General features: G+C 38.5%; 1 protein-coding gene across 2 annotated transcripts in view; it reads left to right on the forward strand.

The window, feature by feature from the left end:
* COL5A2 (collagen type V alpha 2 chain) overlaps positions 1-10,244 on the forward strand; it is a 97,824-nt gene extending 87,580 nt beyond the window's left edge. For both annotated transcript variants that reach the window (XM_002191958.7, XM_041717408.2), the window contains exons 45-54: positions 28-81; positions 408-515; positions 615-668; positions 1,927-2,034; positions 2,869-2,922; positions 3,613-3,720; positions 5,427-5,718; positions 5,879-6,066; positions 7,442-7,666; positions 8,532-10,244. In XM_002191958.7, coding sequence (XP_002191994.5) covers positions 28-81; positions 408-515; positions 615-668; positions 1,927-2,034; positions 2,869-2,922; positions 3,613-3,720; positions 5,427-5,718; positions 5,879-6,066; positions 7,442-7,666; positions 8,532-8,678 — 1,338 coding nt within the window. In that variant the 3' untranslated portion in view covers positions 8,679-10,244. The remainder of the gene's footprint in view (positions 1-27; positions 82-407; positions 516-614; positions 669-1,926; positions 2,035-2,868; positions 2,923-3,612; positions 3,721-5,426; positions 5,719-5,878; positions 6,067-7,441; positions 7,667-8,531) is intronic.
* Positions 10,245-12,908: the final 2,664 nt, after the last annotated feature.

The following is a 12,908-nucleotide window of genomic DNA, read 5'->3' on the forward strand; positions in this document are numbered from 1 at the left end:
GGCTCTATTTTTCTTCCATAACTCCAGGGACCTGCTGGTAATGACGGTACCCCTGGACGAGACGGAGCTGTTGGAGAACGTGTAAGAATATATTCTTTTCTCAATTTTCTTCTGCAAATCCCTATTTTATTCTTGACTTATTGTAGATTTTCTTTTCATTCAGTTAACCTGATGGAGAGCTTGTTCTGAAAGTTTATCCCAGCTTTGAATATAGTACCTCTCAAAGCTGAGGATGCCTGGCTAAGAGGCTAAGAACATCTGCTTCCACAAACTCAAAATTGAGTTCTTGCAGCAGGAATATCTTTGTAGGTTGCAATTGCTCAAAAATAGACTGGCAGTGCTACAGTTTTGTTGCATTGGTCTAGACCACTCCTCTTTAGATAAACAGTTGAAATTCTGCTTTGCAGGGTGATCGTGGTGAACCTGGCCCTGCAGGCTTACCAGGTTCTCCAGGAGGCCCAGGAACTCCAGGTCCTGTTGGCCCTCCAGGAGATGCAGGTCAAAGAGGTGAAACTGTAAGTGAGGCTTTTTTAAAAAATACTTTGTTTATCAAAAACTATTGTGTATGGTTTTCATGCATTACCTCACATGCTTTCTGTATGCAATCTTTGTAGGGTTCTCGAGGTCCAATGGGTCCCCCAGGCCGTGCAGGAAAAAGAGGTTTGCCTGTAAGTTGCCCATGGTCACTGTGGTTTTGTCTGAGATACCACTGAGGAAAGTGTGTGAGGAATTCAGCCCAAATGAGAATGCCAAGCAGGGCTTCACCTTGTGTTCTGGCTGCAAGTGGGTGCAGGTAGTTCTGAGCTGCAAAGCTGCACAGATTTGGGTATTTGTATTTGGATACTCCAGTAGTGCTTTGGAAACCTCTTTATTTGGAGCATGTTTCTGTCTGGATAATGGTAGGACCTGAGTTAGCAAATGGCTGGAGTCTGGTCTAAATAAGGGGTAAGGAAATGAATACTTAACAAAAAGGGATGTTTTTAGATAAAAATGGCAGAAATACAACACAATCACCTGTTCCCATTAAAAGGCTTAATTCAACTCACAAACTTCCAACTCCAGTCTGAAAAGGAAAATAAACAAAACTCCTCTTTTTTATGTTACATAAATCTTTTACAATCCAAGCCTGGAACAGAAAATTAATTGCAAACTTGGGAAATTCAAAACAATGTTGTCCTGTCCCTAAGCAGATGTCATTTCAGAGACACTAAAGTTTATTGAGTAGTTAGTGATAATGATGCCATAGATAAACTATTTGGAATCTGGCATTGAGAAATTTAGCATGCAATTTGGGCTGAGAAATATAGAATTGAAAACAGCAGCCACATTTTGCAATGATTCTTGAATTAGTGTAAGAAGTTTGCAATTATCAAAACTAACAATGAAATTGTGACAGTAATAGGAACAAAGTATTTGTGCTGCCTGGATGTTGTTGTCTTTAGTTAGGGAATGCAACTTCAGTTGTACTTTAATCATAATGAAGGTGAAAGAAGCTACGAGTGAAGATGCAGCCTGGATGAGTTCATACTGAAAATATGGTTTATCGTAATGAATCTGTGAGAGATCCTTAATATTTCAATCACCTTAACAAAAATCATCTGCCATATACAGTAAGGTGAAGAAATACATTGCTTTTAAAAAAATTGTTTTTCTAAATTATTTATTATCATTAGTACAGTTCCATGGGTTTTTTACTGTGCTGTGTAGCTAAGTAGAGTAAATTTGCTACAACTGTATTTAAGCACAGCACAAGTTTCTGTAATTATTTACTTATTTTTTGATAAAAAATTAAGATTCTTGGAGCTGCCTCAACATCATCATCTTTCTGGCTTTAAAAGTTAAGGACATTCAAGTGTAGTGTCTAAAATCAAATGAGGGAGTTTTGAGGTTGGAATTTTTTTCCCATTTCATCACTGATATTTACAGGGTCCCCAAGGGCCTCGTGGTGACAAAGGTGACAATGGAGATCGAGGTGATAGGGGCCAAAAGGGACACAGGGGTTTCACTGGACTTCAAGGCCTTCCTGGTCCTCCTGTAAGTTGTTCTGCTTTTACTGTAATTTTATTTGCTTGGTACTTAATTAGTGTATCAGGAACATAGTTTTTTAAAGTGGAAAAAAAAAAAGCAAACTAGTTATTTTTTCCACACAAAGTGTTTGAGTGGCCTGGTGTCTGTACTTGATAATATTTTCAATGCAATTTTAAAATACTGTTGCATGATGAGATAAACCTGTTGTTGCACGATGTGTGTTCTGTTCTTGTTCCCATTTGCAAGGCCAATCCCTTATAGTTAATGACCTATCAGCACAAGATGGTCACAAAACTGGTAGTTTGAGATAAGCAATTTAGAGTGTGAAAAACTTTTTGGCAGTGTTTGAATTCATTAGAGTCAAGGAATCCAGTGCAAAATCCCAAAAGGACTGTGAGAGCATCTCTTGCTAATATTTTCAATAACTTTAGGATGCATTGTCAATTGAATGGAAATATCATGGAAAACTTTCTTTTTTTTTTTTTTTTTAAACATTTATTCACTGGTGCTGTGCAAATGTTGGAAGTTTCACTGCACAGGAACAGCAGCAACAAAAAGCCTGACACCCAAATTACCTTTTCACTGGCTGTCATTTACTCTCTTGCAAGCCACTCTGATTATAAATACCTCAAAACCCGGGCTTTTCTAGAGAAACAGCTTTACCAGCAAGCACCAGTAAATTTTATTAAGTTACTGTGGGATTAAGATAAAGGTACCACCCATTGTTTGTGTACCTTTTAATCCTATTCCTACCAGATTGTGTGCATCACACACTAATGCCTTAAAACTAAAGCAATATGCTTTAAATGGCACAATGATATGATAATTTCTTCTGTTTAGGGTCCAGTTGGTGAACAGGGTAGTCCTGGCATTCCAGGCCCATTTGGTCCTCGGGTGAGTATAACTTTTAAGGTTTTTCTTGCCTTGGGTTTGTTTTTTTTTCCTTGCTCAGATGTCTATTTCTGCATCACTTGTATTTCAATGACTTTTAATGACTTTGATATCATATGGTCATTACCCTAATATATTTTGCTGAGACATCACCTTGTTTAATATATTAAAGCTTTGTCAAGAGTGTAGTTTTTTGTAGATAAAAATATTGGCTCAGAATGACTACAGGGCCGCAGTCTCTTTTTACAGACACTTTTGCTGCAGCTGATACAAAGTCATACATGTGGCAGCTTTGCCACTCATCCCCCATTCATTCAAAAATAATGGAGAAATACTGGGAACATCCAAGGGAGGCATCTACATCTACCTCTGACTCTGTATCTGAGGGTGTACAAAAGCTACTCCAGTCTGCACAACATCTGGAATCTGGAACTGATCCCACTTAATTGGTTAAGGAAAAAGATATACATCTGAGCCAAGTTATATTATCTCAGGTGATTCACTTGAGAACAGCAGCTTTTAAACTACCTTCTTACTTTTACAGAAGAAGAAAAGACGTAATTTTAAAAAGTTTGGTAATAGGCACTAATAATCAGATTGCTTCCTGACAAGATATTGCTTATAATGGGCTGCTTTGTAAAATTTTGTTGTTAAATGATAAATTACATTACATCTGTCTCCTATATTTTCTAGGGTCCTCCAGGTCCAGTTGGTCCTTCTGGAAAAGATGGAAGTCCTGGTCTACCTGGGCCAATTGGGCCTCCTGGTGTTAGAGGGACTGTGGGAGAAGCTGGACCTGAGGTAAATTGATGGGAATATGGGGGAAAAGGTTACCTTCAAATAATCAGATTCTTTTTTATAATCCATCACATTATTTTCTTGGACATCTATGAGCTCAAGAGAAATTATAAAATGTGGTACCTTCTTCAACAAACATCCAGGGTAACTGTATTGAAAGGGTTAATTTCTTACTAATTTTCATCTTCTGAACCTGGGATGATCCCAGTCTCATCCACCTGTGCTCTCCTTAGGCTGAGCTGAATGCAGTTCTGCAGGTGGCTTACTGGATCCTTCTGGATCTGTGGTTTAACACGGCTGTTTGGCCAGCTGGGTCCTAAACCCTGAGGCCCAAGCACAGGCCAGCAGTAGCTCAAAGCTGGCAGTCCCACAGAGTGAGCACAGCCACCTGCTGCCTGCCTGCCAGCACCTCCTCCACTGTGCCATGTGTTAGGGAGATCCTTCACTCCTAATAAACAGCCCAAACTCTAACACTGAGCCCCGCTGACCTTCATGCTGGGCTGAGGCTTAGAGACACCAAACCATGACCTGATTCACTACTGAGGAAAACTGGTTTGACCAGTATGGAAAGAGTCCTAAACCTTGCTGAATGCCCTGGGCATGTTCCACATGCACCAATCCAAAATACTCAGAAAAAGGTAGTTTGTAGTTAAACTATTTGAAAGAAGATAAATTTAAAAAATTAGAGGAATTTGAGAAATGAGTGATCTGGGTGGTCAGGTGGAGAATTAAAAAATTGATATTGCTTTTTTTGAGGAAGAGGTCAGGAAAAATAATGGTCAGGAAAAGGAAGGCAGTTTTTTCTGACTTTCTGTCTGGTAAGACATGGTGTTTCCTGTGTTCATCATGTGCTAATATTCTGCCTATTTAATTTCAATTTCTGCTAATTATCAGTATCTCCACTTCTGTCCAGACACCAAGACCTGTATGAAAAGTCTACGGCAGAGCATAAGAATGTAATAAGTCTCTATGAACTGTGTAATGAAACCACACAAGAGATACCACATTCCAATATTCTTAGTTTTGCTTTCCATCAAAATTCAGCTGGAGGTACATTACAGACTTCCTGTTGCCAGAGAAGGGCTGGCAGGGTGAGATGTTTATTAACAGATATCTTCTCACGTGTCCTGGTTCATGGTGACAGAAGGACTTCACAACCCACCATTTGGGAAAATTTACTTAGAAAAACACTTGCTCTGCCAAGTAAGGATGATGTAGATTCTGTCACACAGAAAGACCAGAGTTTTGTGGCCAGAGAGCTCAGCACTGTGCTGGATAAATATAAAGATGTTCCTAGTGCCATCCAGGAAAATGATCCTGAGACAACTTATGGAAAGCAGGAATTTTAAGAAATAATGTTGTTAGGCAGGGATCTGAACAAGGAGAGACAGGTTTAACAAAGGGAATGAGGGCATTCCTTGGAGACTTTTTCCAGCTATTGGTTTTAAAATTAGGAGTAGGAAAAAGCTGAGCAAGGCATTAAGGCAATCAGAGAGGACATGAAGCAGAGTGAATACATACCTCACATGTAGTTCTTATCTCTTATCCCTGTTCTTTGAAAGGTGAATTCTTTATATCTGAATTATTCCCTGTGCTTTAGAGTGACTGGCCCCGAAGTTTTGAGGGGGTTTTTGGTGGTAGGCTTTGCTGTCATTTGGCATAGTATTTACTCTACTGGACCTCTGTTGCCTGTTTGTTTTGAACCTTAGGGCCCACCAGGTGAGCCTGGTCCTCCTGGGCCTCCGGGGCCTCCAGGCCACCTCACTGCTGCCATCGGTGACATCATGGGACACTATGACGATGCCATGGCGGATCCACTACCAGAGTTTACTGAAGATGAAGCAGCCCCTGATGACCACAATAAAACAGACCCAGGAGTCCACGCCACGCTGAAGTCCCTGAGCAGCCAGATTGAGACCATGCGCAGCCCTGACGGCTCCAAGAAGCACCCAGCACGGACCTGTGACGACCTGAAGCTGTGCCACCCCTCCAAGAGGAGCGGTGTGTGTTCACACCTCTGCTCTCTGCCCTCTGAGGCTGCCTCGTGTCCAGCATGGCCTGGGTCACTGCTTTGCACTGCTGCAATATATTTCTGCTTATGTCTTCCCAGTTGTTTCAAAAATCTTTGTAATCTAACAGTCACGTTTTCTGTACTTTGTAGGTGAATACTGGATTGATCCTAACCAAGGATGTGTTGAAGATGCTATAAAAGTGTACTGCAACATGGAAACTGGGGAGACCTGCATTTCTGCTAACCCATCCACTGTGCCCCGCAAAACATGGTGGGCCAGCAAGTCCTCTGACTTAAAGCCTGTTTGGTATGGCCTTGATATGAACAGGGGATCACAGGTAAATAAATATAGTTACTGTTAAGAATTGCCTTCTGAGAAACTTGTTGCCTTGTGGTTTGGAACTTCATCTGCTGCTCTGAGAAGGTTCTGCTACAGTCGCAACATTATACCTGTTGATTGACTGGCTTATAGCCAATTGACTGTTAGTATCCTATAATAAAGATAGGAAATAGCTGGGAAAAAAAATGCAAGTGCATCTAATGCACGATTGGCTAAAGCAGAGCACTGCTGGACAAAAACATCAGCTTCTCTATCAGTCTTTTAGTAAATGGCTATCCTGTCCATAAACAACTGTACCCTGATACATAATCCAGATTCCTGCTGTTTTAGTTGAATTCTAATCTTCCTTTCAGAAAACTCTATACTGCTAAAAATTACAAAACTTTATAAATTTGTTTTTAAATGAAAGTATGATTGCTATTGTATGATCAGGTTGATCCAAGATTAATCCATCAGTCTCTAGGCAGAAAAAATTTCACTTACCTTTCTGCTGGGTTTTTTCTCTGTGGTAACTTCTAAAATTGTACTTAATGATCCTGACAAATAATAGAAGTTTACTCTATGCAAAGTATATAATTTATTAACTAGTTTTTGCCATTTTTATTCCTAGTTTATCAAAAGCACAGAGAATATCTTCAAATGTTATTTCATAGAGCATTACTATCTTTAAATTTAGTCAGTGAAAAATAATGCTGTTATCAACTGGATTACTGAAAACAGTTCAGAACTTTATGAAAAATGAAAGAATTTTAGAATTTGTCCTCCTGGTAGAAAAATTGCTTTTTTTTTTATAGAAACAGGGACACTCCCTGAAACATTTCTCAAACTCATGTGCAGATTGATTAGTTGATAAGACCCATATGCAAACTTTGTTTATAAGTCCCATATAGTCAAACTTTGTTTGTTCTGCTTCTAAATACAATACAAACCCTACAGAAAACAAGTAAATAAATTGGCAATATATCAGGTGCATTGTAAAAGAGTTTTCTGTGCTTGATGTTTCTTACCTGCTTCAAGGTTGCTCTAATGCACTATTTCATATGTAAGAATCCCTTTCAGAAATGAGGCAGAATTCATTCCAAAGCTTGGCGTATCTGTGGAGGCCCAACTTCCTCTGAGTTGTTCAGTTGCAGAGAATTAAGATGAAAATTCTCCAAAATTTTCCCTGTTACAGAACATCTAAATTTCTTTAGATGTTCTGTGACATTTAGAGGTCCTCAACTGGCAGCAAATTACTAAAGAAACCACCCTTAGGGTGTAATAGGGCTCCTACTAGTCATGTCTGAAAGATGCCAATAATGACAGATGTTTCTAAATTCACCAGCTCTTAATTTCAGTGTCCTGTAAGTTGACCCATTTCTTTATCTCCAAAGTTTGTGTATGGGGATACAGCTGTCACTCAGATGACATTCCTGCGCCTCCTGTCCAAGGAAGCTTCCCAGAACATCACCTACCTTTGCAAAAACAGTGTTGGGTACATGGATGACCAGACGAAGAACCTGAAAAAAGCTGTGATTCTGAAAGGGGCCAATGACCTGGAGATCAAGGCAGAGGGAAACAGCCGCTTCAGATACACTGTTCTGCATGACAGCTGCTCTGTAAGTTTGGGGGTTTTGCCCAAAAGCACTTCTGTACATTTTCACTTTTCTCTTGAATTAGAGAAAACACCCATGCAAGGAAGTAATTAAAATTCTGCAGGATTTTGTAATGAATTGTAGAGATAACTGATCAAAGTGGGATTTTGTTATAATTCTAGCTTCACATAATACAAGTCTGTACTATTTACTGGCTATTTGCAAATTCCTTCTTAGTAAGCATAGTAAGATACATATCTCGGCATTTTGCATTTCCCAGTACTTGTTTAGCTGTGAGATAACTGGTGAGAAAACTGGTGAGATAACCACAAACTTTTGTCTGCCAGATGGGCAAGATTATTGCAGCACTACTGAGGAGGAAACATATTGGTACTATACCTGAGCTGGAAAGGAAAGCTCTCCCTAAAATTTCATGGTGGGCACAGAAACTAGCAAGTAGTAGATTTTTCATGTTCAAAAGCAGCTTCAGCCAAGACCAACATACTGGCAAATATTCCTAAATCTAGACCTGCACCTGAAAAAAGTGCTCTGTGCTTTAAAGTAAACCCACAATTCTGGGTAAAGGAACATATTAACTGTAGATATCAGGTAGTTTTTTTTAATTTTTGTGAGACAAATTAACACACAGAGAAGAATTTAATAGCATAAGAGAAAAATCAGCCCTGATGTGTCAGTCTTATCAATCTGCTCATTAGAGACATTTCAAAATAACCCAGGTGCAGTGCAGACAGCATTGCTCAGGGTGTGACTCAGCAAAGGTGCAGTGACACCCTCCTGAACAATAACTGACTCACCAGCTGCACTTCAGGCTGGTTTTGACATGAGCCCTGGCCTAATTTTTAGTTTTTTCCCCTTCTTTTCCCTCTAGAAACGTAATGGGAATGTGGGCAAGACTGTTTTTGAGTACAGAACGCAGAACGTGGCACGCTTACCCATCATCGATATTGCACCGGTGGACATTGGCAGTACTGACCAGGAATTTGGAATTGAAATTGGGCCAGTTTGCTTTGTGTAAGAGCAAGGGGGGAATATAACACACTACCCAGCAACAGCAGCAATTCAACATGAACTTAGACTGATTGAAGTTAATCCTGAGACTCTTGAAGTAATGGCTGATATTGGATCAGCATTGTATATACAGCTCTTTCTAAATGCCCGGCCTCCTTTTGAATATTTATTTTACTTACAAACCTTCTGTTTTCAATGATTGAAACCAACTGTTTGGTACAATTTTAAGAGGATTGATGACAACCTTCTAAAAGTAATATGAATCCTTTTCCTTTGTTTTATTTCAAATTATTTTGACATTTCCAGGTATTCAAAATAGGTAGATTTAATGTGGAACTATGTAAAAGCTCTAATGATTATTTCCTTTGCTTTGATTTGTACTGAATAACAGAAAAGTAGAGCACTTTTGTGAACTGTTGGCTGTATTTCAATCATACCTGCTCCCTCTACCCCAGTTTGTGTTCCTGTGGCTGCCATTCACAGAAATCTGTGTCTTTCGTAGAAGAAAATCTCTTCAGACAAGACCATCTTAATTTGGCATTGTTTTTCTTGTACTTTTCTATGTAAGTCTGCTCAGAAGAGTGATCCATAGCCATGGTTAATTTATGAAGTAAAAACATTACTGGGGTAAATATGAGTTTTCAGTAGGGGTGTCCCATATCTTAACTTTTAAGGCTAGATTTCACTTCTCACCATGTATCTGTGTAATTCTATTAAATTATCCTTAATCTTCAAAATATGTCTTAAACCCAATACTTGTTGATTTTCCAATATTTTCCCACCTAAGAAGCCATTACGTATCAAATTATACAGATGTCTTATATATGGTGCCAATTTCTGTGCATTGCAGAACATTCACATGTATATCAGACCAATTGCTAATAAAGAAAGTTTAGAAATTCCTTGGTTTTAGCTGACATCCAGATATGCATCACCGGTAATTTGACTTACTGGCCTTGAGTTGTGAAGGCAGGAAAGTTCCATCATTTCTTAGCATGAGCTACCTCATCTCTGGAAGTTGGGATGCAATTAATAGTCCTGGTTTTCTTTTAGGTATTAAAAGGTGCTATGCTTCTGTTGTTATTTCAAGATAGGAGATAGGCAGGGCAAAAAAAAAAAAGCAACAAAGTGATGGTGCTAAATGACTCTCTAGAAGGCTGACAAAATAAAGATGCCTACTGTCAATGTCATGTTCAGAGCTTAGCTGTTAGGCTTGCAGTGTTTGAGAGAACAATGTTACAGTGCATTTATTTGTTGGTCATTCAGTATATAGAATGTTTTGTACCTCCAACATGCTTTATTTTGTAAAGTATGTGGGTACAAACTTGGGTTTTTTGTTTCTTTGCTGCATCTGTGCTCTCCACGTTTTTTTGTTTGTTCCTTAAAAGAAATAAACAGCTGGGGCTCTCCCTAAAGAAAGTCATGCACATAGCTTTATTCATGTATCTTTGCAAAGCATTTAATTAAATACATGCTTCTCGCTATGTAATTGGTTTCCTTTTTGTAAAACTCCTTCCAGTGCGTTCATTCCATATCAGTTCATTCCCAGGAAATTAAAAATAGAAGTACTTAATTGTTGTTTGGTTGCTGTTTGCATAAATCATTTGCAAGGCACTGTGAAATATTTTGAAGACAGGAGTATTGTAAAGTACCTTCTGTGTCAGTTTTTACCTTCTGTGTCAGTTGTATGAAGGAAATCAGCAGGCTAGAAAAGCCGCCTAAATAATATTGTTTGATACTCCAGAGAGAATTTTTATTCAAAAGTGAAATGTGATTTGGCCAATTCCTAGTGGCAATGGGAATTAACACTGAGAGGAGACAGCTTCTGGACAAGACATAAAGTTACATTTGTAATGAAGCAGGCAAGAACTTCCCTTTCCCCCTTCTGAAGGGGCAGGGGCTTTGCAGGTTTCTATGTTGTCCTAATGTGTGTCCCTGCAGGGGAGGTAAGGGCTGGGAAGCTGATAGGGTCATGCTGATGTTATCTGTTTGCTTTTACTGCCCATGCAGGAACTTTGTGATTTCTTTCTTACTGGCATGAAATAATTTATATAAATATGTGACTCAGGGGTTAACTTAACTGCCTCCTAGAGAAGTTTTAGATGATTTTAAATTCAAGCTGCAGTGTAAAGGTTTGATGCAGTATGTTCAAGCAATTGTATCTCTACAGCACATTTATCTAGATGCACAAAATGAATAACATTTGGAGGATAGGTTTATGTTTGTAATTAGTTGTTATCTCTAATTATAATCAAGCATTATAATCCATGTTTGGTATAAGTAGTTTGTTAGCTTGTTGAAGGAGAAGAGTACTTGATTATGAAAAATATCTTCTTTTCTCTCTTCTCTTCTCTTCTCTTCTCTTCTCTTCTCTTCTCTTCTCTTCTCTTCTCTTCTCTTCTCTTCTCTTCTCTTCTCTTCTCTTCTCTTCTCTTCTCTTCTCTTCTCTTCTCTTCTCTTCTCTTCTCTTCTCTTCTCTTCTCTTCTCTTCTCTTCTTTTCTCTTCTCTTCTTTCTCTTCTCTTCTCTTTTCTTTTCTTTCTTCTTTTCTTTTTTCTTTTGTCTCTCTTTGCATCTCTAGCTCCATATCAAGTGTGCAGTTTCCTCAGCCAGGTGCTTTGAGAACTGAAAAAGAGCTGTAACTAGAGAGCCATCTGAGGTAATATTCTGTAAAAACCAAGGCTGGAGAATCACCAAAGGAAACTCTGCTCTGAAGTGCAAGCTCTCAGGTAGTTAACTGAGGAATCTGTAATGCAAGTGGTTGGACATGCTTTTCTCTTGACTCTGTTTAGAGCATACATAGATATTGTACCTCTTTCCCTGTATCTGCATTCTTCCAAGTATTGTAGAATCATATTAGGAAGGAAAAAACAAGAAAGTGTGTGGGGCATTTTCTTATCCAGGCAACATGGCATAGCCTCATGCAAATACAGCTTTAATTTTGTGAACCTAGAATGAATGAGCTAATAAATTGTAGTTTATGAAGTAGCATTAGGTAAACGTCAGCTATAACATTTAGTGAAGTTCTATCTTAGTGATAAATAGCTTCAAAATGGTAGAAAAAAAGCCACTTCAGAGTGATTAAAATAATATAGAGTGATTAAAATAATACAGTCTAAGACACTGCATTTAAATTAAATTTGAGTTACAAGAGTTGGTTCTGTTTTCCTTAACTAACCTGTCCTCAGGCAGAAACAAATCCCAGGACTGCCAGCATTGACAGAAGCCTCCTCTTGGTTTCTTAAAAGCAGTAGTGCAATATTTGTTTGGCAAACAGTCATTAAAAGCTCATCTAAAAACTGAATTCCCAAACTGCTTCCCTGCCTTCTGCTAGCTTCCTTGTGGCTACGATAAATAACCAGCTTGAAGTTTTCAGCACTAAAAAGGTTTTGTAGAGCACTAGCTGTTCTACAAGCAGTAGAAGAATGTACCAAGCAACACAGAAATCTAACAAAGAAAATGTCATGGTGTTACAGCTAGAAATAGCACAGCCAAAGCCAGCAAGAAACAATGGAAGCAACATGCAAAAAATGGAAGATTTTTCTTCCATTAAAACACCAAGAAAATGGAAGATTTTTCTTCTCTGCAAAGGCAAGTCAAGTCTAAAAACAGTTTAAGAGCAAAAAGCACTGTTTTTATTATTGTTGTAGAATAAGGGCCCCTATGGTTTTCTTTTATCTACTATAACTGCCTGAGACTGAGCATAGTAAATGAGCTGGTAAACACTCACATAATCTATGGATATTTAAATTACTTTTTCAGGAAATGCAGGCTATACTGAAGGTTTAATACTCAGTGGGAAGTTTTTTCTCACTGAGAGAGGATTCCAGAAAGAGTAAAACAATTGCAAAAGAAAAAGTAAAATGAAATGGAAATGTAGAAATGTTAATGAAGAAAAAAAAAAGATTCTCTGCAAGGATGCAAATATCACAGAGAAAACAAGGTAAAAATTAAAGCATTAGATGGTTTCAATAATCATGACAAAGATAAAACTAAATCAGCAGTTCAACAGCTGAAATAGAAATGCCTGAGAAGCTGTAGAACCACAGACAAATTTTATTGTGGGTTTGCTGCTCATTCCTGTGAGGCAATTATTCGAAAATATCTTCAGGACCACTAAAAGAGGAAAAGAAGCAGTTTATGCTTTTTCTAAAAGCCAGAAGAGAAAGGTTACAATTGTCATTTGTAACAAAGATTACAATTGGCCTGTGCAGAGCTCAGGAGAACCTGAGTAGATT

This window comes from Taeniopygia guttata, chromosome 7 (genome assembly GCF_048771995.1).
Source record: "Taeniopygia guttata chromosome 7, bTaeGut7.mat, whole genome shotgun sequence".
Taxonomy (NCBI): domain Eukaryota; kingdom Metazoa; phylum Chordata; class Aves; order Passeriformes; family Estrildidae; genus Taeniopygia; species Taeniopygia guttata.